General features: G+C 45.8%; 1 protein-coding gene across 1 annotated transcript in view; it reads left to right on the forward strand.

Moving 5' to 3' along the window:
* The window catches only part of ptprub (protein tyrosine phosphatase receptor type Ub), a 140,039-nt gene extending 114,756 nt beyond the window's left edge, over positions 1–25,283 (forward strand). The window contains 14 exon segments of the mRNA XM_060064665.1: positions 887–959; positions 1,348–1,370; positions 1,372–1,425; positions 6,312–6,348; positions 7,196–7,293; positions 8,174–8,290; positions 10,147–10,301; positions 10,956–11,091; positions 12,173–12,322; positions 14,413–14,727; positions 16,755–16,880; positions 19,232–19,389; positions 21,709–21,844; positions 22,325–25,283. Of these exon segments, the coding sequence (XP_059920648.1) occupies positions 887–959; positions 1,348–1,370; positions 1,372–1,425; positions 6,312–6,348; positions 7,196–7,293; positions 8,174–8,290; positions 10,147–10,301; positions 10,956–11,091; positions 12,173–12,322; positions 14,413–14,727; positions 16,755–16,880; positions 19,232–19,389; positions 21,709–21,844; positions 22,325–22,387 (1,641 nt within the window). The 3' untranslated portion in view covers positions 22,388–25,283.
* The last annotated feature ends 872 nt before the right edge of the window (positions 25,284–26,155 follow it).

The raw sequence follows: 26,155 nt of genomic DNA on the forward strand, positions 1-26,155 counted from the left end.
ATTTTGTATTTTCTTTGTAAGGGAGGGAGCTGACTGTTGACTGGGTTTTAATATTGGGATGCAGGCATTGTGTCAAATAAAGTCAATTTAAAAATGCCCTTACATATCAAGAGTAGACTGTTATATTTAAACTGCCTTGCGGCTGAAAATATTGTACTCATTCAAAAATCGTTTAAAATTGACTGATTCATTAAAAGAAAAGACTCATTTAAAATCTGAAACTGTCACTTGAGGCAAATTTGAAGGTTGAGCAGGTGGTATGGCATAAATAAAGATGGTTAGACCATTGCCTTCAACTTCTCGTTTGTAAGAATATATGTGCTGCAGCTAGGGGTGCTTTCACCATGAGCCACTCATTAGATGGGACGTTAAGGCACCCCTGTTCAGTCAACTGCATCGCCCCTCCACACTCCAACCCAGTGCGCCTCTCCGCTCCACCCCATCAGGTTGTGGAGTCGGGAGTCCTTCACCAGCAAGCACCATCTCTCTCTGACGCTCGCGGCTCTGATGCATTATCTGATTATGTGTATAATTGCCCCTTATCGCGAGAGGATTACAATGGCTTTACTCTATACATACGGCACTAGACAGAGAGAGAGATGAGAGAGAGAGAGAGAGGAGAGAGGAGAGAGAGAGAGAGAGAGAGAGAGAGAGAGAAGAGAGAGAGAGAAGAGAGAGAGAGAGAGAGAGAGAGAGAGAGGAGAGAGAGAGAGAGAGATAGAGAGAGAGAGAGAGAGAGAGAGATTCTGGATAAGTTTCAATCAAAACCCGAAGCAAACAATTAATGGTTATTCCTTATCGCCCCCAAGAAAAAGAGAGCTGTGTTGTGAGTGGATGCATTTTTGTTGTGCAGCATCAGATCATTGAGTTCCTCTTGTCTTCGCAGAGCTTCTTTGACGGCTGGGACTGCACCAAGAAGAAAGACAAAACCAAGGGCCGGCAGGACACCTTCACGGGATGTGAGTTGAAAACGCTTCATCGGCATGCAGAACCAACTGTTGTTTTCATTCAAGAGTTAGCATAACTCAACTGCTCTGGCGGCTCTATGTATATATACGTATGTAGGTATACATGTATAGGTATTTATATCTATGTATATCTATACTTATACCTGTGTATATATATATATACATATATAGGTATTTATATATGTATATATATATACTTGTACCTGTATATATTTATATATATATTGTGAAGCAGAGAAATGCAAAGAAATATTAGCATTTCCAAGCGACAGCATATGTGAGTAAATGTAAATGTGAAAGTATTTGTACTTACAAATGAATCAAACAATGAATCAATTCATAACTGACTCATATATTTAATTGACTCATCATTTTTCAGATGATCGGCACAGAGTGAAACTGCTACCCGCTCCTGGGAGATCCGAATTCTGACTACATCAACGCCAACTACATCGACGTGAGTCTTAAGCCCTTGCATCGGGATACTGTCTGCCCATGTAAGAAACATGCATAGGGTTTCCCTCTCATGCAGTCCAGCGCTCTTTACTCAGCTGCCATCCAATCAAACTCCTCTTGCCAGATGTCCTCGTTATGGAAGCCGCACCCAACTTCCATTACCCAGAATCCCTCACCCCTCATAACCCTGCTATCAATTTTAATAATACAGAAAAGGAAAAAAATGTAATAACATATTCAGGAGGTAAAGCCTTTGGTAAGAGGCTGCAAATCCTAGAATTAAATAGATGTGATTGATGTTATTCAGTCTCTCTTTGCAGGAAACAGCTCTGTTGTTTTCCTACTCCCCACCTTAGTTCTCAGACAGTCTGCTTATCCGTCATGGGCTGTGTTAATGTCTGTAGACATTATGTTGGTCATGTGTGTCTACAGGACTATATAGTTCTTTCTAACATAATTATGGCAAACGTGCATGCGTTCACTAAAGTAATGCATCCATGCTTCAGAGACTTAAAATCGAACCAAAATAATGTTTAACATAAAAAATATGCGGCTTGAGAAATTTGATTAATAGCTGTAATTTATTTTGGCACTTTTTGTTGTTGTTATTTCAGTTGCGTCGTGGTAAGTCATCTATCACGTTGAGATCATCGGAATGTCTTTCCAAACGTCCCGTAGTACCCAATGTACCATTAACATTAGTCATCAGCACAATCTGAGTGCGTGTAGATAAAGTTTCAAGTTTTAAGTTGGAGTTTTTCCTAAAGTTACGGGAACAATAGTGGTATTATCGTTCTATCTTTAAGTCATTAACAAGCACTCATTCATTGGTGGTTGATTTTTCCATTCAGTAGGTGCCGTTTCATCAAGTGCTAGCGTAGCTGAAGCGTTTGTTCTTTCTCTATAGCGAGAGTGGCTGCTGTGTTTTCAAACACCTAATTACCACGGGAGGACATTAGAAGCAGGGAGGCTGCTGTGACCGTCCAACAGACTAGGGTGTATACAGCAGAGGGGTTATTAGGACAACACCACTCAGAGAAGCTAGTTTCTGGCGAGGCCAACGGCACCGCGGGATAATGGCTGGTTTGCCAAGTGGAGGATCGAGTTGGACAACCTCGTATTATTTTGGCAGAATTAAATGGAAAAAGTTTCCTAATCTCTGGAAAAAAAAAAATGTTGTATACACTGCCTTGTGTAGGAGTCTGACTGCTTCCTAGACTTGTTTTTTTGTTTGCAGTTCAGTTGTGCGTCACTGTCTTAAGCGCTCTACCCAAGATCATCATAACCCTAACAAACGGACCCTAACACACACACACACACACACACACACACACACACACACACACACACACACACACACACACACACACACACACACACACACACACACATCTTCACTAATGCTAACCAACTGACCCAAACATACACACACACACACACTCACACTCACACTCACACATACACGCTTCTCTTCCCATGTTTCTGTAGCCATAACACCATAAGCTTCTCATTAACTAGATATATATCTGTTCTTTTTCTTCTTTCTACTTCCTCCTCCAATCTGGACCCTGTAGATTCGGATTAACAGGGAAGTAAGTACTGTCTCTTGCCTGCCACCACCCTCCCCCTGCCTCCACTCTTTATTTCCTCTTCAACCTCCTCCCCAATCCTCCCCCCTCCTCCCGCCCCTGTAGCTGAGTGTGAGGTGAGGTGAGGCGTGTGTGGTGCGGGGCACCTGAACCAAGAGAGCAGGCCGTGTCCTCCTGGCTTGTTATCTCCCCCCCCCCCCCATAGGTGTCAGGCTGTGAGTGTGTGTGTGTGTGTGTGTGTGTGTGTGTGTGTGTGTGTGTGTGTGTGTGTGTGTGTGTGTGTGTGTGTGTGTGTGTGTGTGTGTGTGTGTGTGTGTGTGTGCTCATAAGGTGGATGGGGAGGAAAGGGGCAGGGGGGAGAAGACTCTGGAGGTTGCTGTTGCTATGGTGACTACTGTAGTGCTAAGTGGTGGAGTTGTGCTGGTTATGCTGATAGGGGGGGGGGGGGGGGGGGGGGGGGGGGGGGTAGATAGTGCCGGCCCATTCATCTCCATTTCAAACCTGTGTCCAGTTTTTTTTGTTTTTTTACTGAACGGCTGTAATTCGGTTGGACAATCCATCAAAAACGTAGACGGCTCCAAAACATATTAAAGTAATAGTTCCCAACCAACAACAAGACCGCAACAACTCCAAGAAAAACATGGAGTTTATTAATGGCCGGGGGGGGCCTTGTGTGAGGGAGAGGTGGAACAGATTCATCTCCGGCTTCAGTTTGCCAAGCCCTTTTATAGACTCTTTACAGAAGAGCATTAGTGCTCAGTTTGGTAGCGTTAACGGTGTTGTAAACCAGACCAGCTGTTTCCCTTGGACTGAAGGCTCACATTTTAAATCACCTTATCCATGTTCCATCCATTGGAAACAGCTGTTTAATTTCAAACGTGAGGTAAGAGGTGTTTGTTTTCAATATTGGAGGACTTAGTCTTCAAGCCCCCCTGCGGATGCTGAGGTGCCCTCCTCATCCCTCCTCATAAACATCACATCTTTATCATTTGGGAAGGTCTTTCCTCCTCTTCATCAAAGGCTGTAATAACCTTTGTTATTGAAACTGCCAGAACATTCTCTGTACATGTGGAAAGTGGCTCCACATCCTGTCCATTTCCATCACCGCGTCCCGTGTCCATGTTTATGTTGCGTCTGTGTTTTTCCTCACCTCTGATCTCTGTGTTCGGGATGCTTGTGCGAATGGGGTTGAGAAAAAGGCAAGACTTGTTCTGAAGAAATAAAATGTTGTGTTATCACGCAGAGTGTGAAATTGTCGGTTACAATGAGGGTATCGCCAAAAGAACAGGACCTATTGTGCCTTGTAATGGGACTGTATCATTTCCTTTTCTAAATCCAGGTTCAATTCACTTAATTGTATTAGGGACCCCAAACAACCCGCCTGCACTTCTGGCAGTCATTCCATCATTATTTTTGTCGAGCATTTTTGGACATAAATGAGTCTAGCTTTGTAGAACTGCAGAAAAAAAGGAATCAATGCTGTCGGTATTACTTTTAGTTTGAAGACATTGATTAAGTGTTTTGTCACAGTACGGTTGGGTCCTGGGGGTGCTCAGGTTCGAGGGGAGGTTGATGTTTGAGGGGGAATGTCCTCCGAAGCCCGGGATCACACGGGAGGAAGGAGATTTATCGAGGCTGTGGCCTGTGGCAAGTGAGAATGCCTAAGAGCTTTACTAGACAAAAGGCTGGGATGGAGCCTTACTCACCAGACATAAGGGTGAGATAGAGCCTTACTCACCAGACATAAGGGTGAGATAGAGCCTTACTCACCAGACATAAGGGTGAGATAGAGCCTTACTCACCAGACATTAAGGTGAGATAGAGCCTTACTCACCAGACATAAGGGTGAGATAGAGCCTTACTCACCAGACATAAGGGTGAGATAGAGCCTTACTCACCAGACATTAAGGTGAGATAGAGCCTTACTCACCAGACATAAGGGTGAGATAGAGCCTTACTCACCAGACATAAGGGTGAGATAGAGCCTTACTCAATAGACATAAGGGTGAGATAGAGCCTTACTCACCAGACATAAGGGTGAGATAGAGCCTTACTCACCAGACATAAGGGTGAGATAGAGCCTTACTCACCAGACATAAGGGTGAGATAGAGCCTTACTCACCAGACATAAGGGTGAGATAGAGCCTTACTCACCAGACATTAAGGTGAGATAGAGCCTTACTCACCAGACATAAGGGTGAGATAGAGCCTTACTCACCAGACATTAAGGTGAGATAGAGCCTTACTCACCAGACATAAGGGTGAGATAGAGCCTTACTCAATAGACATAAGGGTGAGATAGAGCCTTACTCACCAGACATAAGGGTGAGATAGAGCCTTACTCAATAGACATAAGGGTGAGATAGAGCCTTACTCAATAGACATAAGGGTGAGATAGAGCCTTACTCAATAGACATAAGGGTGAGATAGAGCCTTACTCACCAGACATAAGGGTGAGATAGAGCCTTACTCAATAGACATAAGGGTGAGATAGAGCCTAACTCAATAGACATAAGGGTGAGATAGAGCCTTACTCAATAGACATAAGGGTGAGATAGAGCCTTACTCAATAGACATAAGGGTGAGATAGAGCCTAACTCAATAGACATAAGGGTGAGATAGAGCCTTACTCACCAGACATAAGGGTGAGATAGAGCCTTACTCAATAGACATAAGGGTGAGATAGAGCCTTACTCACCAGACATAAGGGTGAGATAGAGCCTTACTCACTAGACATAAGGGTGAGATAGAGCCTTACTCAATAGACATAAGGGTGAGATAGAGCCTAACTCAATAGACATAAGGGTGAGATAGAGCCTTACTCACCAGACATAAGGGTGAGATAGAGCCTTACTCACCAGACATAAGGGTGAGATAGAGCCTTACTCACCAGACATAAGGGTGAGATAGAGCCTTACTCACTAGACATAAGGATGAGATAGAGCCTTACTCAATAGACATAAGGGTGAGATAGAGCCTTACTCACCAGACATAAGGGTGAGATAGAGCCTAACTCAATAGACATAAGGGTGAGATAGAGCCTTACTCACCAGACATAAGGGTGAGATAGAGCCTTACTCAATAGACATAAGGGTGAGATAGAGCCTTACTCACCAGACATAAGGGTGAGATAGAGCCTTACTCACCAGACATAAGGGTGAGATAGAGCCTTACTCACCAGACATAAGGGTGAGATAGAGCCTTACTCACTAGACATAAGGGTGAGATAGAGCCTTAATAAGTGTAGCCTTACAGGTGCAGACCGCTAACTCTGCATGTCGTCTCCTTCTGCTTTCAGGGCTACCATCGATCCAACCACTTCATCGCCACTCAGGGTGAGTATCATTGCAATACTATTTGTGTGTGTGGATGTGTGTGAGTGTGTGCGTATTATCGTGTGTTTTCCCTTTGTCATGTCGTAATCAATAAAGATGATCCACCGAGTGAACCCATGGTCAAGCCTCCGCCATTTTCTAATGTGATCTTGAAAAGGGGGCGACACGTGCTGCCAGCCAGCCGTGAAAGACTCCGCGATTGATGCCGGAGAATTAATCAATAATTAAAAACGTTCATTTTTGGCCTTCCCCTTCTCGCCGGGTGGCACTTTTGAGGCTATACATGGCCTGAGAGCGAGAGGAACATTAATGTGCCTTTCATCACTGGAATAGAGAGAAGAAGGCTTTTGATAGACCTGTGTGTGTGTGTGTGTGTGTGTGTGGGGGGGGGGGGGGGGGGGAGATTATTGAGGAGAGATTCCATTCCTCCTTTCACAAGGTCAAGGTTTTTCTCTGTGCTCCTCGTTCTTCACACAGCGAAGAACATAATGTTGTTCTTTCTGAAGCGTTTTCTTACCTATGCCCCTCGTTGATGTCCTCTGTGTGAAATGATTCGCCCTGTTCTAAAGTCTAGAGGTCACCCTCCGCCCCCGGCTGTTGCTTTGTAAAGCGCCCCGTCCTCTGCTGTCTCAGCCCTTCAGACGCTGTATCGACAGCAGGGCTCTGAAAAAAAAAAAGAGACAAGAAAGATCCCTGCTCTGCCATCTTGACAAAGGAGGCGTTCCGCCTCGACGGCCAGAATAACCCAGGGCCTAAAACAGCCTCTTACTGAAGTGGATCGCCGGCGGCTGATAAGTGGCGCCGGTGACTTGAGTTTGTTTCTCCCTCTACCCCTCCGTGTCCCCAGGGCCCAAGCAGGAGATGGCGTATGACTTCTGGAGGATGGTGTGGCAGGAGAACTGCTTCAGCATCGTCATGATCACCAAGCTGGTGGAGGTCGGCCGGGTAGGTGTAAGAGTCATCTCGCGTCCCGTTTCACGCCCGGATCACAGGTTGTCACGCACTCGGACGGATCGAAACAACTGGAAGCGCCTTGGCAGATGAATGCACACTGTGGCCTGTGTGTGTATGTTTTGGACGGATTGGGAGCCCGGGGCTCTGCGTCCCTGTTCTCTGTGGACAGCCGGCAGTGCCAGAGTGGACAGAAAGCCGACCCCCTTATTATCATAGCCTGCCGCTATTAGCAGCATAACAGCTAAAGTGTTGCGTTATGGTGGTAAGAGTGGTATGGCTGGACAAAGATATCAATTGTTTCGAAACCGCACAATAGCATATATCGAAATATCCTGAAAGCGTTGGTCTAGGAATCCCAACTCTACAAGCAAATGTTAAAGCTGTTTCTCTAGGGCTGTGTTTAATCCCCCCCAGCCCTCCGCCACCACACACTCAGTAATCAACGACTGAGTATTTGGCCGTGGGTCCTAATAACACCTTCCCTCTGGTGGGAATCACCTCCTTTGTGCTGAAGGGCGGAGGAAAGCATTACGGTGCCATTCACAATTATGGTCCGTTGCTTTCCGATAAAACTGCAATAATCTTTTATTTTACTTAGTTTTTCTTGAAAATAATTAAAAAGAATAAAGAAATACAGCTATGATTTTGTGAAAGGTAAAAAATTGTAAGTGACAAAATGCTTCACTTACTTTAGTAGTAAATGTCAGGTTTAATTGGCAAAGTAAGATCTATCTATATATATATACAAGTTAAACATTGATTTATACCGCAGAACTAATTGTTGCAACTAAATGAAACTGGTGTTTGAAGGTAACAATAATGAAGTATCTGTATTAATGCAGTCTACATGGTTGATATTTTGTGCCCTCAGGTTAAATGCTGTAAATACTGGCCTGATGACAGTGAGATGTACGGGGACATCAAGATAACTCTGTTGAAGACGGAGACGCTGGCAGAATACACTGTCCGCACCTTCGCCTTGGAGAGGGTGAGTTTACCGTTCACCAGCATGTGCCGCACCATGTGTATCCAACCCAATCCTGCTGTACACACAGTACTCAGTACTCAATACTCAAATATTGATCGCTCTGAATCCCTGGATACCGCAGAGACACAATCAAACATACATTTCATTTTATTTTTTTGCAGAGTTGTATGTGGAGCATTGAACAGTATCACATGTGTGGGGAAGGGCAGCCTAGTGGTTAGGGGGTTGAATCTTAGCCCAAAGGTTGTGGGTTAGAAACCAACCGAAACCCTGAGAAGAAGCAAGCAGACTAACCTAACTCCTTGATGACCCTACCTGCTCCTTGATGACCCTACCTGCTCCTAATGACCCTACCTGCTCCTTAATGACCCTACCTGCTCCTTAATGACCCTACCTGCTCCTTAATGACCCTACCTGCTCCTAATGACCCTACCTGCTCCTTAATGACCCTACCTGCTCCTAATGACCCTACCTGCTCCTTAAGGACCCTACCTGCTCCTTAATGACCCTACCTGCTCCTTAATGACCCTACCTGCTCCTAATGACCCTACCTGCTCCTTAATGACCCTACCTGCTCCTTAATGACCCTACCTGCTCCTTAATGACCCTACCTGCTCCTTGATGACCCTACCTGCTCCTTAATGACCCTACCTGCTCCTTAATGACCCTACCTGCTCCTAATGACCCTACCTGCTCCTTAATGACCCTACCTGCTCCTTAATGACCCTACCTGCTCCTAATGACCCTACCTGCTCCTTAATGACCCTACCTGCTCCTTAATGACCCTACCTATCATTATTATTTTTATTATTTTTATCTTATTGTACAGCACTTTGGTCAGTGTATGCTGTGTGTAAATGTGCTCTATAAATAAAACTTACTTACTTACTTACTTACCTGCTCCTATTCATCCTTCTTGGGCCTAATGAACCCTACCTACTACTTAATGACGCTACCTGCTCTTTAATGTTATTTATACTATCAGAAAAGATCACAAAGGGACTGTGTCTCAAGACACAGTGATATCGTGTTAATAGACCAGTGAAAATTTCCGTTGCTCGTTTCAGTCGTTTGCTGGCCCATACGGCGCGTGTGGTTCAGGACCAAACCCAGGGGTCATTTCTTTGCTCAGTGCCTCAACAGAAACCCCAGACGGGTTCCAGTGTTCAAAGTCGTGGTTCTTTTTTTGGCCACCTGGTAATCTCCCTCCTGGTCGATGGTACCCAGGGACAGGTCGCAGAGACATAACAGGGGCAATGAACAAGCTATTATCAACTCATAGCTCACTGAATTGGCACACGCTTATTCCAGAGAAGAGAGTCTGGGGGAGGGAGAGAAGAAAGGGGGTTAACTGCTGACAGTTTGCGTTCACAGAGGCTTTGGAGCTCCTTTTTGTTGTTGTTGTTGAGAAGAAATTTCCAGCTTAGATCTTTGCTTTGCGTTCGTTTACCTTGTCATCTCCGATCTGCGGTGGGAACACACCCGGTGTGTGCAGAGCACCGCTCCTGAGCTCCGGGGGATAAAGACACAGAGAAGTAAATCGTGCAGCTGTCACCCAGCCGCCCAGGTGGCCCACGCCCTTGACGCTCCGCACTCCCAAAGTAAAAGAAGGGTCGTATCACATCAATCACTGGGAGAGGGAGCAGAGGAGGAGGAGGGGGGCTGGGGGGGAGGTGACTGGGGATGGATGGCAGCGTGTCTGTAATAAAGACATCTATCGGGAGCAGACTTGATTAGCGGAGACTGCTGACGGGCGGCCCAGTGGTGCACCGGAGGTGTCCCGCTTGTGTCGCGTTCCTGGTGGTGTGTTGTGCTGACGGGGGCGGCTCGGTGCTGTGGTATTCTGTGCCCAACAGAGAGGCTACTCGGCGAAGCACGAAGTCAGGCAGTTCCACTTCACGTCCTGGCCGGAGCACGGCGTCCCCTTCCACGCCACGGGCCTGCTGGCCTTCATACGGCGGGTCAAGGCCAGCACCCCCCCGGACGCCGGCCCCGTGGTGGTGCACTGCAGGTGGGGACGCTCCTCTCGCCTTCATGCGTTCCTCATGGGCTGATATGCATATAGTGTGTGTCATCTGGGGGAGGCTTGTCTCCACAGTGTTGTACAGTTCTGCACCAGTGCGTATGTTTTTAGCATGGAGGACCCTAATAGGATTCCAAAACACTGACGGGGTAAAAGACATGCATAATGCAGTTGAGTTCATGTTTTAACTAATACCTAAAGGTATTGAGTAAAGAGAGAAATACAAATTAGCATTTCTGACGTGTTTTTTATTATTAATTCCACCTTATCATACCTTATTCAACATTTAAATGTCCCCCGTGTTCTTTTTGTAATATAAATTAAAAGTACACCTTATGTTGTCCACCTCATCTCCCATTGTCACTAACCCGGGAGATGTGATAGACAAATACTGGTAACAAGCATGTGTGTAGGATAAAGCATTCCTTCCTGTGTACCAGTTTGGGGCTATGTGTATTATGGTGTATTAGGGTGTATTGTGGGGTATTATGGTGTATTACGTTGTAATACGGTGTATGGTTTTGTTGTGGTGTAATATGGCTTATTGTGGTGTATTGTGGTGCGTTATGGTGTACTATGTTGTATTATGGTCTACTACGGTGTATTCTGGTGTATTATAACGTACTCCTTCCTGTGTAACAGTGTGGGGGCAGGTCGAACCGGCTGCTACATCGTCCTGGACGTGATGCTGGACATGGCCGAGTGTGAGGGCGTGGTGGACATCTACAACTGCGTCAAGACCCTCTGCTCTCGTCGCATCAACATGATCCAAACAGAGGTCACATACACATATAAATATGTGGTTTCAGTCATGTCTAGTAGCCCAAAGCACACAGTGTGCCAATTTCATTTCATATTTGTAGCGCGACCCAAAAAAGAAATAGAATCATGTTGATTTGACGGAACAAAGCAAACAGAGCAGGAATGGAGAGCGGCTGTATTTTGTCGCTTGCTTCCTATAGCACTTCATTCTTCATTATGAGAGGAAGAGATGCATGCAGCCTACATGAACCCCTGTAGCCTAGAAACATATCATTACATACAATACAGAAAGGAATAAATCTGAATAAATAACTCAAAACAAGTACATGGATAGTATGGTGAATGAAATCAGACTTTGTTCTCTATGTGACTAATTGAATACATTAAAATGTGCTCCTTGGCATTTATTTATTCATGTATTTATAGTTCTGACAAACTTTATGAATGTAGCGAGTTGCGATGGGTTGTTATGAGTTGTGTAAAGGTAAAAGTGGTTCTTCAAACGATAAGATCACCATGGTTCCTTTTGTGAGCTCTCCATCACACACTTCCCTTTGGAACTGCACAAACTTTGCGAATCCCTTTATTTCCATCTAAATCTAATATTGGCTTAACTGTTAATTACATTTGCCGTTATTAACACTGACAGTATAATGAAATGCACAGTCCAAGAGTGTTTGTTGACTCATAATTAGTTATTAATTCCCTGGCATGAGCTCTTTGAAACAGTATAGCACATGTTTAATTCAGGACAAGAAGGGGAGATTAAAAATGAAAAAAATATCCAATGTTTAACTTTCCTGATTATTTATTGATATGTAGTCATGCACAGCTCTCTCCTTCCTGCTATGGACAGAGCCAGATGGAGACATGCACGTTTTCAAACAGACCTGCACACACACACACACACACACACACACACACACACACACACACACACACACACACACACACACACACACACACACACACACACACAAAGACAGATATACACACGGATATACAAGCGCATACACATACTGCCACACACACATACACTGACTCACAACAAGCACACATTTTCATGATCCAACCTGTATTTTATCTCCACTCTGCAGGAGCAGTATGTCTTCATCCACGACGCCATCTTGGAGGCCTGTCTGTGCGGGGAGACGGCCATCTTGGTGAACGAGTTCGCCCTCACCTACAAAGAGATGCTGCGGGTGGACTCACAGAGCAACTCCTCACAGCTAAGAGAAGAGTTCCAGGTCAGTTGAACGACAGGGGGGTCCGCTGCATCAACATTTCAGCCCACTGGGTTAAGCTATAATCAAATATAGATGAAGGTTGTGTGGCATCAATGTCAACAAAAACAGGTATGAGGAGACAGGGGGATAGGATGAGGGATAGGGGAGAGGTGTTTTTTATTTTTGCTTGGATGCAAGGTCATACATCCTAGGTTGAGTTTTTTTTTCTTGTTTTGTGTGTGTGTGTGTGTGTGTGTGTGTGTGTTTGTGTATCAAGGATCGACATATAACCTAGCCGCAGTCCTAATATTCTTCCAACCTCTCACTTTTACTCTCTGAATTGTTTAATTTTCTGGTGAGATATATTTATACTATGTATGCAGAGGATTAGTTATGAAAAACGAGGCTGTCACATTACCGCTGTGAGAAGAAACCTCCCATGGACAGGAGAACGAGGAGTCAGCCTCATCGTGTTATAGAGGCATTTAAGACCCGATGGACAGGTTTTGTATGATACCGAAAAAAACAAGACTTTCTTGCCACCATTGACTTTGTCTGAGACTCCTCCAACCCCTCTAATCTAGGACTGTATTATCCTCTAAGAGGAAGTTCTTCGATAGTCCTGGCTGGCTGATGATGCAGAGCTATCCCTTGCATGGATCTTCCTCCCATTTGTAGTTGTTTTTCTAGTTTGCTTTTCCACTACTGCCGTCAAAAAATATACAACAAAAAAATACAACAAAAACAAGATTATGTAAGCGTCTGCTTGGGACTCTGAGGCTTGGATAACGCTAGAGATGAACTGCTACCAACAACACATCGATGGGGAAAGAAGCTCTTCAAAGTTAACATTGTTTCAGAAATAATAACACGTGTGTGCGTCCCTGACATCCTTTGGTTATTAGCCGTTGTTTCACTGCGTTGTCTAGCAGCTGTGTTCCCTCCCTCTGATCAGTTGGCCGCCGCATTGATTCCCTCCTCTCGCATTTCAAAGCAATCCTGGAATCAGCTTGTGTCTCCTCTGCTCTCCTCTTTTTGATACCATATTCGATTGTACACTTATTTTCTCTACACGAGTTTACGCCGGATTCACTACCTGGGTGCTTTATTGGGGAGAGTCGGGTGTCAGACCGGGTGGGGCAGCTCTCTGGTTACAAAGTGTTCATGTTGAGGATCGGACGCGATCGCCTTCGGTATCCCTTTGATCTTGTAAACCCATCCGTCTGACATTGGTAAGGGGCGGGGAGGGGGGGCGGGGGGGAACCTTTTTAGAGCATCCTACGCTCAGAGTGTACGGGCCGAAACACAGAGCACCAGCCTGCCTCCTTAGAGCCTCCCAGATCTACACTTCATTAGTCATCTTCTGTTCTAATTATCCTTAAAAAAAATTATCTTTAGATTGTCCTTGTACACCAGAGTAAACATGGTGTTTATCAAAGATAATTGGCCGGGAAATGTTGCGTTTGGGTTGCAAAAACATTTCCTTTATTACGACGGCGGGGTAATGAAGCGGCGGTTGTTTGTACTCAATCACTTTAGCATAATGATGTTCAGAGGTTATTACATCATCATTAGGGCTTGAGGCATTCCTGAATATGTCCACTTGTCTACTTCATACCTTTATACATCCAATTTTCTACTTCATACATTAATACATCCACTAGGTCACTTCATTCCTCTATTAGTCCATTAGTTCACCTAATTAATTTATACATTGCCAAGGTCACTTCAGTCCTCTATTTGTCCACTTGTTCACTTCATTCCTTCATACATCCACTTGTTCATTTCATTCCTTCATACATCCACTAGTTCACATTCAATGAGACAAATACAATTATTGAATGTTTCTCAGGAAATACATTTCCAATGTTTTAGAAAAAGCTCTCTCCGTGTGACAAACCGATTCGCTATATCTCCACTTTGTTGGAAATCGTTATTTCCGGAGGGATGTAATTTCCTGTCAACGTTTAGGTCCGGTAGCGTCCATTTCCCCCGCTCTCCCAACACCCGTCTTGCATTCAGAACCCTAATCCTAACCCCCAGACGATGAGTAGGCGACGGGATCTCCGATTGCCCGGTGTCGCAAGACTAATGTCCCTCTCTCCCTCCAGACTCTGAACTCGGTCACCCCCCACATCGACGTGGAGGAGTATAGCATCGCCCTGCTGCCGAGGAACCGTGAGAAGAACCGCAGCATGGACGTGCTGCCGCCCGACCGCGCCCTGGCCTTCCTGGTGACCACGGAGGGTGAGAGCAACAACTACATCAACGCCGCGCTCACAGACAGCTTCTACCGGCCCGCCGCGCTCATCGTGACCCCCCACCCGCTGCCTGGGACCACCGCAGACTTCTGGAGGCTGGTGTTCGACTACGGCTGCACTGCCGTCGTCATGCTCAACCAGCTCAACCAATCAAACTCCGCCTGGGTGAGCGAGCCAAAGCTTCCTATCAGCACCTTTCCAATTGGCCTGTTAACCATTGGCTCGTTCTTATTGGTTCGTTCCAATGCTGCAGGGAAGATACCTGTGTTTGCATGTGTAGAGGAGTATTTTGATAGATGTATGTGCCCGGATGTGTGTGAATGTCTGTGTGTCGATGGGTATGTATATGTGTCCAGTGTGTAGGCTGCATGCATGTTTGTGGAAGTGTGGTTGTGTGTCTTTGGGTGCATGTGTTAGCATGCGGACATGTGTGTGTGTTTGTATGGATGTATTTCAGGGGTATTTTTCTGTGTGTGAACTTAACTTGAGTTTCCCCTGCCACCGCCTCCTCCGTCTGGTCTGTGTATCTCTGTGTTTGGGATTAGCTCCCTCGCGCCATATTGTGGAGCTTTGATCTCTGACCACATTGATCTGAAGGCATCGCCTGATAGCTCCGCCTCGCTCCCATGTTTCAAGTTGGAGCTCTGGATAATAGCTTCACCCTCCAGGCTCTCTCAAGGTCCTCTTTGTTGCCTGCGCTCTTTCTCCTTTAAGCCCACACTCGCCTGGGCTGCAGTATCTCTGGCTCTGACGGGATGCTCTGCATCCTCACATGTGGGGATATGAGATCCTGCGTCGGGCAGATTAAATGCATATCAAGCATGTTGACGAACGTCGGTGTGATGTCATAGACATGTGATTTAAGGCCGTTTTCTTTTTCTTAATGCCTATGGGTGATAAATAAAACCCAAGCTATTTAATGGTGACTCTCACCTTTTGACTTGACAGGCTTTTATTTTGTACCTCCCATACTTAATGTTTCATCCTTGTTCCTTTTATGGGCCAGTCTTGAACTGCGTCAGGGCGGGTTGCTGACCTGCTTTTAAGCGTAGTCATATGCTGCTAATGAGTATAAACGCTCTTTTAATTTATTGCTTCTCTCTCTCGGGGGTTTATGGGTCTTGGCATATCTTGGAGAAATTATGAGTAAATGATGGCTCTGAGTTCATTAATTTCCCACTCATGAGGTTAGACAGCTCATATTTTTTATCCAGAGATGTTAGATGTAATTGACTGCAGTACTGTGTATCCTGAAAGAGTGAATCAAATGGAATTGCCAACTGTACTAAACTATACTATAATGTACTATATTGCGCTAGAAAACACTATAATACAATATACTTCACTAAACGAAACTGTAACCAATAAGGGAAAAGGTGAGGAAATCTTTGAAGCGTTTCCCTTACGGAGAGAGATGATTGCGGGGTCAGAGAGGTTATGTGGTTGCAAACTGCAGGATCACTTCTGATCAGCCCTGAGTCCTGCTGTCAGGCAGCGTGCATGATAGATGATGAAATAAGGGGAATGGGTCTGTGTGACTTCACTCTTGCAAATTTGTTTTTAATATATATGTATGTATAGTTTATGTATATATTTATATATAAATGTATATTTATACGTGCACATGTATATATTGCAGGAGCCCAGGAGATATGTGATTATAGAAAGGATCCGGGTTGAGACTAGTGTGTGCGTGCGTGCATGCCTGTACTCTCTTTATTCAGGGATTGAGTGTATAGTTGGCATCGCAGTAGATACCAGACACAGAGGGAACGATGTGAGTGTAATTCCCTGGTGGGATCCTCAGGATTACGATCTGCAAGATGCTTTTACTGCAGGCCATTGAAAAGACTGCCTGGTGGCACGATTATTTAATCCACAAACATAGGCTTTCTGGATCGTGATACGGAAGTAATCTCTCATTCACATTTAACAATTATGCAGAGGATGCAACAATAAAGAATTGTATAGCATAGTATAGTAAAGCATAGTATAGTATAATATAGTGTAGTACTATATAGTGTTGTATAGTGAATTATATTATATATAGTACATATAGACGGGGCCATTGGTTTACCTGCTGCTTTCCATCTCTGCACAACGCATCGCCTTTATGTCTCCTTTCTATCTTTAACATTTGTTCCGTCTTTCTGTCCTCCTCTGTGTCTCCCTGCCGCCCCCTCCCCCTGCAGCCCTGTGTTCAGTACTGGCCCGAGCCCGGCCTCCAGCAGTACGGGCCCATGGAAGTGGAGTTTCTGTCCATGTCGGCGGACGACGACGTCGTCACACGTCTGTTCCGGGTCAAGAACGTGACGCGGGTAGGTGGTCTACTGTCCCCTGAACACACCCGCGGGCGTATGCTCCCGTCCCCCTCGAGAGATGGTCTGTCACCCAAGGTGGTACCTGAGTGTGTTTTCACTCCAGTGAGCCGTTCACTTGCTGTGAATGTCAAATGTCTTCCTAGCCAATATTTATCTTTTCTCGCTATAGTCACCGTAGAAAGGGATCTGGGGCCTCCTGTATTTCCATAGGGCCACCTGAATCACGGGTTAAAAGGCTACGCCTCTGCAGGATGGGAAACCATATGAGGTCCTTTGACTGAGATAATGATGGTCCAGTTATCTGTCTCTCAAACCGACTTTTGATTGCCTAGGAGGCAATCAAAAGTCTGTGTACTGTGTACTGTCCGGTGAATAGGAGTATGCTCCAAAAAAATAACGTATTTCATGACAATACCATCCATATGTATGCCAGCAGTTCTCTCAGGTGCCAGCCCTCTCATCCCTCCCCCCGAGTCCACAGCTTTTTGATTTGTTCCTAAACCGTGTCGCACATCCAAATGAGACACCTGACATGCGGGGAATTAGGCAGAACTTTTGAGAGGGGCGGGAAGCCAAACGGAGCGTCTGACAGCGTTGTCACCGTGCGGGGGCAGAGGGGACGTCTGCTTCCTCTACCAGGGCCCCGCCGCGCTGAATACAAATGTGTGTGTGACTGTGTGTGTGTGTGTGGGGGGTATAGATGTGTACGCTTGCGTCAACTCCCTCCGCTGTGTACCCAAAAAAATCTCAACCTCTGTGATCCTCGTCTCCTTCTGTACGGCTATTCAAATATAGAACTTCAAGCGAGTCAATTTTATCCCCCTGAAGCGAATCGCTGACAAACGCAGACTATTACAAATGTGCATTCAGGCGAGCTCAATCACGGACGTCATTCTGAGTGGCGGGAACGGCGGCGCGTTGCCCGGCCGTACTCTGGCGTGCTGGAACTCAAAACCCCCGCCTCCCCTCCCCCCCCCCCCCCCCCCCCCCACCCCCACAGGTTGGCCTACCTCCCCCCGGCCTCCCCTGACAGGTTAGTCCACCTCTCCCTCCTGCTCTCTCCCCCCCTCCCTCCCGCTCGCTTAGCACTTCCTCACGCCGGTCGTCGAGCAAAAAGTCCCCGGGAAAGTGCAGCGCAGGCATGTGCTAGAGGATGAGGTACCGAGCCGGGGCCATGTCGGCACGCTCTGTAAACCCCCCCCCCCACCCCCCTTCAGCGAGGCCATTCCTCGGAGCGTCGTCGGCGCCTCCGCCAGCCCAATTTGCGTGACTTACAGCGGCTCCGGTGCTCCTTAAGTGCCGGCTGGAGGGCCGCGAGGAGCCAGGAGCTACGAGCGCGCCGAGGCCCCCGCGCCCGGCTCAGCTCCCGATCCGACCGGCCGCCCATAAATCTCCTGGTCAGACTGCTGACTGAGCACCGCCGAGAGACGCCCGCCCCTGGCTCGGTGGGGGCAGGGAGGGAGGGAGGGAGGGGAGGGGGTGTCACACACACACACTCCATTGTTGCTCTGGCAACAGTGCCAGGATCCAGGCACACGTCAGGTGCATGCCAACAACCACACATGATCGCAAATATGTATACACGACGTGCATGTAGATTCGCACACAGTCACTAACTCGTGCATGGTCGAAAATTCATACACGTGCTGGTAGATATGCACATACACACAAACACATACACACACCCACATGATCACAAATCCATACACATGACACCATGATATACACCGATGCACAGCGCAGACTCGCACACATGCACGATAAAAAATCCATACACATGTAGATAGATGCACAAACAAGTCATCATACAGACATGCACATGCATGCACATACGCATATGCACTTGTCCAAACCTCTATAGATGCACACGGACACTCGTATTACATATGTGTGTGTGTCTTGCCAGACCTTCAGACTTCATGTGTGTCCTTTCATGGAAAGCTCCAAGATGACCATCTCTTTAGAATCACAGTCCTTCCGACTCCATGTATGTGTGTGTGTGTGTGTGTGTGTGTGTGTGTGTGTGTGTGTGTGTGTGTGTGTGTGTGAACTGGATGGCCACCTGCTGAAGAAACACAGTCCTTCAGACTGTGTGTGTGTGTGTGTGTGTGTGTGTGTGTGTGTGTGTGTGTGTGTGTGTGTGTGTGTGTGTGTGTGTGTGTGTGTGTGTGTGTGTGTGTGTGTGTGTGTGTGTCCTGTGCAGCTCCAAGATGACCACGGCCAAAGAAACACAGTCCTTCAGACTCCCTCTGTGTGTGTATGTGTGTGTGTGTGTGTGACCTTGATGGCCATGGCTAAAGAAGCCCAGTCCTTCACACTCTGTGTGTGTGTGTGTGTGTCCTGTGCAGCTCCAGGAGGGTCAGCTGGTGGTGTGTCAGTTCCAGTTCCTCCGCTGGTCACCATACCGAGACGTGCCCGACTCCAAGAAGGCCTTCCTCAACCTGCTGGCTCAAATCCACAAGTGGCAGCGCGAGTGTGGGGAGGGACGCACCATCGTCCACTGCCTGTGAGTACTAGTGATGTGAATAACTCAAATTTTTCATGGTCGAATAATCGGTGGGTGGTATGAACGAATAATCGATTATTCGATGTGTGCCGACATTCACAAAGGCAGCCATGGATCATCAGCCCTCAAAATGAGAGCTGGTAAATTGTGAAAAATGCATTTAACTGTAATCCGAAAACGCGGTTATATGCTATAGTCCCAATAGTATCTGTGGTATAAAGGCTGAATCGCGACGGTCTATACTTTCAACATGAAGAGTATGTATTTATAATTTGAAATTCGTCCCAGCCTTTATACCACAGATACTATAGGGTCTATATCATATAACCGCGTTTTCTGATTTCAGTTTAATGTAACAGTAAGCTGACAACATCCCTAGTTAACACCGCAACTGCAAATGAACCACGCAGAGATAACCATGGCAACGGGTCAAACAAATTTTCTTATGGCGATAATTCGGCGCGCACATCCGCCGTGTTGATAAACAAATAATCCCCCTATAAATGAATGGTCTTCATTTATTTTCTATGGCAAGTGACCATGGTATAAGCAGGATAATGCCCTTGGACACCTGTCTGACATTAGTTCCGTCCGTTAATTCTTGTTTAATTGAATGGGAAAAAATGTAAACGGTCCAAATGTTAAAAATCGACTTTGACCCTCGGGAACGAATAATCGAATGATCGAATATTCTGTCTCATCCCGAGTGAGTACCGCCTCTGTTACAGCCCTCAGACCCTCAGGATGTGTGTGGTTACATACCATCAATGTGTGTGTGTGGTTACATACCATCAGTGTGTGTGTGTGGTTACATACCATCAGTGTGTGCATGTGTGTGTGTGTGGTTACACACCATCCGTGTGTGTGTGTGGTTACATACTATCAGCGTGTGTGTGTGATTACATACCATCAGTGTGTGTGTGTGTGTGTGTGTGTGTGGTTACACACCATCAGTGTGTCTGTGTGGTTACATACCATCAGTGTGTCTGTGTGGTTACATACAATCAGACCACCAATGTGTGTGTGTCTGGTTCAAGACCATCAGTGTGTGTGTGGTTCCAGAACAGTTTGTGTGTGACTCCTAATAACAGAGTTAATACGATCAACGACTTCTATTTCTCGTTCCGCGTTTTGGAGTTTTATTGGATTAAAACCGAAGAGAATTCTGAAGCAATATATGAATGTCAACTGAACTCTCTTAACCCTTGACTGACAACCTGGTGTGTGTACACGGTTGGAAGGGCTTTGATGAGTGATGAGCTACAAGCTGGTGTTTGTGAGTGTGTATGTGTGTGTGTGTGTGTCAGTAGAATGCTGTCATTCTGAGCGTGTCTCATCCTAAACGGCTCTGTGGTGTTCTAAAGCCTGCTGCGAAACACTAAGCCGGCGTTTGAGTCGGATGCGTTGCTACAACTCCTCCCGTTGTCATAACAACTTCCCCCCTTCCCCCTTACCTCAGAAAGCGACCGCTACTGCTGATGATAATGAATAGTCGTTGTCTCCCCCCCAACATTTCATGAAATCAATTATGGCTTAATACAGAATGCATCGAGTCTCTCGATGGTAAATCCTAGAGTGCCTAGGCAATTGAGGTTGATTGATTACTTTAGAGCACTGTGTATTGGCCAATGATGTCCCAGCACCCGCCTTCCTTCTGGCTCTGCAACCAATGCCAGGCTCAGGGGACAGGAAGGGGTCTGTCCAATGGCGTGCGTGCTTAATGGAGTTAAAGACACACAATTTATGAAAAATAGATGGCTGGGAATGCAGGCTGAATATTTCACAGGCACAGGTCAATTAAGGTTGCTTAATATTTCAAAAGCTCTTTATGTGAAATAATGTCACTCTGGTTGATGAGCGAAGAATATAGGTAATATTTATAGTAAAAGTATATATATAATGCTGGACATGATAATAGATGGGAATTCCAAACACACTGCTAAACCTTGACTGGATGTTAGGAACAACATGGACACTTCGTTATCACCAAAGAACATAATCTGTTTGATGGATAATTAATATTAATTAGGGTACAACTGACCCAACCATCATCGTTAACAATATGTCTTCTAAGTTGGAAAACGTGTCTTTTATGGGAAATCCTGTTATGAGAACCCTATGGGACTGAACAATTGTTATTATGAGAACCCTATGAGACTAATAACATTAGTTATTATTAGAAGAAACCTATGAAACTAAACACATGGTATTAGAAGAAACCTATGAAACTAAACACATGTTATCAGAACCAACCTATGAGATGAAATACAGCTGACCTCTGGTACTTCCCCCTAACGTCTGCGTCCGCGTTGTGTTCAGGAACGGCGGCGGTCGCAGCGGGAGCTTCTGCGCCAGCACCATCCTGCTGGAGATGATCCAGTACCAGAACATGGTGGACGTCTTCTACGCCGTCAAGACCTTACGCAACTGCAAGCCCAACATGGTGGAGTCTCTGGTACAGGAACCCCTCTGATTGGTCCTTGATGCTGATGTGCTATGATGCTGTTCTTTGGATCTGAGCCAGGAATAGGCAGAGATTTCTGTATTTTCTGAACTGAAAAACCTCACCTGACCCATGTGTGTGTTTGTGTTTGGTATGTGTGTTTGCTTGATTGCCTGTACGTTCTGTATCCATGCCCCCTGTCCAGCAGAAAAATGTTAAGAGTCTATCCATACGCAAGGTTATAAATTAGCTGTTCCCGCTGTCCTCCCTTCCATCCATCTTGGATCACCTCCTGCCCTGGCCGTGGTTGCTATTACTAGTAGTAATTAGTGATGAATTGGTGAAATTGATTTACGCAAATCTGCTTTAGTGAGACGCTCTGTCTTTCGCCCTCTCCCAGTTCAGGCTGGGACCGTGCCTCGGGCGGTGGCTGGGGAGGACATGAATGTTTCTATTACCAATCAATCTGTGTTATTACATTGTGCCCCGCAGGAGCAGTATCGATTCTGCTACGACCTTATCCTGGAGTACCTGGACTGCTTCGAGGGGAGATAGCAACATGCTAACGGTCGCCATCGTTCTCCATCAGCCGGCCTCTCCGTCGGGGCCCCCCGGGGACCGGCGACAGTATGGATGTTTTGGTTTGACCTTTTGGACAGGGAGCGATGTGAGGGACGACGCAGAGTGATGGGAGGAACTGGGGGTCAAGATTCTAACTTTTAACCTTTAATGTACAGCAGTCATTTCTTCTTCTTCTTCTCGTCGTCGTCGTCGTTGTTGTTCCCTTTTTGATATTTTTTGTGCTTTTATTTTTGGGTCTAACTTTTGCCTCGGGACTCTAAAGCTCTTTTGTGCTATTTGTTACCGTAGCAACAATAGGAGTATTATGGGCTAACGCTGGACCCCCGCCACACTGGAGAGCAGTCGTCCTGACTGTTGTTCATGGTTTTGCTACAACAGACTGAATATCCAGCGTCTGGGACTAAACATGGACATGTTATTGTTGTTGTTGTTCTCTTCAAGTGTTGTTCAGGCATGACTTCTGTCACCATACCATTAACTGCCTTATGCTACCCACCCCCATACCAGGAAAGATAAATGTTCCCCTTTCAATTGTCCCGACTCCTCGAACACATCGGAAACGGCTTCATTCAAAACGCGCAAAGTGGCGAGCAGAAGGTTTTTTACACAGCGGGCCCTCGGCCCCCGACAGTATGGAGAGAAGACGTGTGCTGCTGATGCAGTCGGAGCCACCAGGGGACACACGGTACCGGGGGCACGACTCCGCCATGGGGGAGACGGGAGATCATTGTGATGGTGCCAATCCCACAAGAACTTAGAACTTCAACTAGAACTATAGCCTCTATTGACACCCTCCTATTGCTTGTTGTTGACAACATACACACGGTAGTTGTACTGCATCCGCTCACAGTTTGTCTCCACGGTGGGAGTTCCCTCTGACTTTCAGGTCATGGGTGGGGAGGTTGTTGGGGTGTGCGGGTGTAAGACATCCGCACATTGTTTGAGGCAGCGTGTAAAAAATGAAGATTCATAATGCTGTGGTGACGTGTCTGGACCAGTACTGTGTTTCATGTTGAAGATGCAGTTTCATTTTTAAAGGTGCTTATGATTTGACAGTGAATTTGTTCCCCCTCTTTTCGGAGGCGTTGCCTCTTACCTTGTTTTGGCTGCATTTGCTCGATGTTCAAGAGAGTTTTAATGTGTTAGTCGCTGTTGACCTTTTCAGTAGTGGATGAAGCTCTGCAATGTCGCATACATTTTTTCTGTCCAAAGTGACATCAAATGAGGAAAACAGAAATAGGCTCCATGTAAAAACGGACACAAGTTGAAAATGCATTGGCCAAGAGCCTCAGCCATTTAAAAGTTTCTTGATGTTTTCCACCACTATGCGTTTTCTGTGTTACATTTGATTTGAAAAAAAAGATGGACCTAGATCTGTTATTGTTAGAACAAGAAGAGGGAAGAGTTTGGTGTTTGTGACTGTGGTGGCAAAGTGAACTTTGAGAGACATTACGGGAAAAACAAGTCAACGATAGAAGTGGAGCTTTAAAAGGTCTATGACATAAGGATGAAAAGCATTTATTCTTTTATATAATAAAGTTGAATTGAATTTCACTGTAGGGGGGGTTCCCCGGTTATCTACTGACACGCAGCAGTTGTAAAGGGGTGTCTCATGGTGGTTAACTCCACTTCAAACACTATCAACAACCCCCGCCTTGCCACCCAGAAACAAACGGAGGGGAAAACCTTAAATCATACCACAGGAATGGCAGCTAGCGCCGGGTTCCAGCTCCCAAATCTGCTTCTAGCGGGAGCGCAGAGAACATGAATTAGGCAGTGTGATGTTTTCATCAGGGTCTCACATTTCAAAGGCTGGAGCGGTTTGTTTTCAGACAAAGGGTACGTGATGAGGTAAGCTAGAGCAGTTGGGCCCAGTATCTCCTTAGTGAGCTACTGGACACAAACAGGAAGTGCCTGAACACTTGTTTCTCGAGGGTGGAGGAATGTGTATATATATAGATATATATAGATGTATATTACTGTTATGTGAATACTATGTGAATAATATACTATATGTTTGCCCAGAGTAAAGACGTACAGTAAGTAAACACAAGTAACCACAAAGCTGAATGTGTTGTAAATGACAATTTTGTGTGTTTATGCAAGAAGCCCCCCCGGTAAGAATGTTGCTTGATAATCCATTTCAGTCACTAATTCTGGGATAAAACTATTCATAATGCATCCATGTTGCCATCATTCTGCCAATTTGTAAAATATTACAAACTGAACTCCCCAAATATTGCTATCTTAAAACCAGAAGGATATCAAACAGCGCAGAATCTGCTACTGTTTATGCATCCAGATTCTGCATAATTTTGTAATAATTATTACAGTATACAGATCAAAAACGTGAATACATTCATCACCAGCGGCGATGGATCCATTGATATAAAGAGTTAACGTTTATGATGCTCATAAATAATTCTAGCCTCCATAGACTGTCTAAAGCATGAAGAAATTAAAAGCATTGTCTGCCTAATCTTCTCGTTAGTTCTCATTTCCATCGACTCCCCCCAACATTTCATATTGTTTCATTGTAGGGTACTGTAATCCTCGTAACTTCTTCTTACCCATGTGTATTTTACCATTGCCAAAAACCGTCAGTGCAATGTACTTTTACCATTCCAAAGCTTTCTCCCAGACGGCTCTATGTGGCAGCGCCAGCTGTGAGATCTCCATCTTTTTTTTCATTTGTGTGCTTCTGTATGATATTGAAGCAGTGGAATCCAGCTGCTGTGTTTTTGAACTTTGTATTTGTGAGGCAAGGTGTGTATTTAAACCGAGAGAGGGGGAGACGAGGGATGTGTTGTGGCTAAGGATGAGGGATTGTTCTGAAGTATTATAAACAATAAAAAAGCTGTGTGAAGGGAACAGAGGATTGTTTGACTCTTGCTGCCGTCAATCGTTGGGGCGTTCTGAAAAAAAAATAACGTTCTGCCCATCTCCTATTTTAATCCTGCTGTTTGGCTTGCGTTGTGTTTTTCTATACCCGTATCATGTTTTCTTCTGAAATACAAACACAGCACGAGTTGGAAGACATGGATTCACCCGGACAGTCGGTTGTGGTGCGGTAAAGGCTGGACATTTCCTGTCTAACATCCTGACCTTCCTGTGGTTGCTCACCGGGATGTGGTCTGTTAGCCGATCATAGAGCCTGGCCTGCACAACCTGATCCATCTCCTTCCAACCTCCCACCCTATTTCCCTGCTGATCACTATCCTCCTGTTATATATCCCCTAAAGCCCCCGCCCCCGAATATAGATCTTCACACACTCTCCGTCTCCCCCTCATTTATCTCTCTCTCTCTTCATCTCCCCCTACATTTATCTATTCCCCTCTCTCTCTTCGTCTTACCCTACAATTATCTCTCCCTCTCCATCTCCCCTCCATTTATCTCTCCCTCTCTCTCTCGCTCTCTCTCTCTCTCTCTCTCTCTCTCTCTCTCTCTCTCTCTCTCCATCTCCCCCTCCATTTATCTCTCCCTCTCTCTCCATATACCCCTCCATTTATCTCTCCCTCTCTCTTCCATTTCTCTCTCCCCTACGTTTGCCTTTCCCTATCTCTCTCTCCCTCTACATTTATCTTTCCCTCTCGGTCTCACCCTCTGCATTTATCTTTCCCAGTCTCTCTCTCCCTCTACCCTCTCTTTCTCTCTCTGTTCTCTGTCAATCTCCCTCTATCCCTCTATTTCTCTCGATTTGTACAAACCCCCAGACAACTCTCTGTCCGTTCTCACTCAGT

Source organism: Gadus macrocephalus, chromosome 11 (assembly GCF_031168955.1).
Source record: "Gadus macrocephalus chromosome 11, ASM3116895v1".
Lineage (NCBI taxonomy): Eukaryota > Metazoa > Chordata > Actinopteri > Gadiformes > Gadidae > Gadus > Gadus macrocephalus.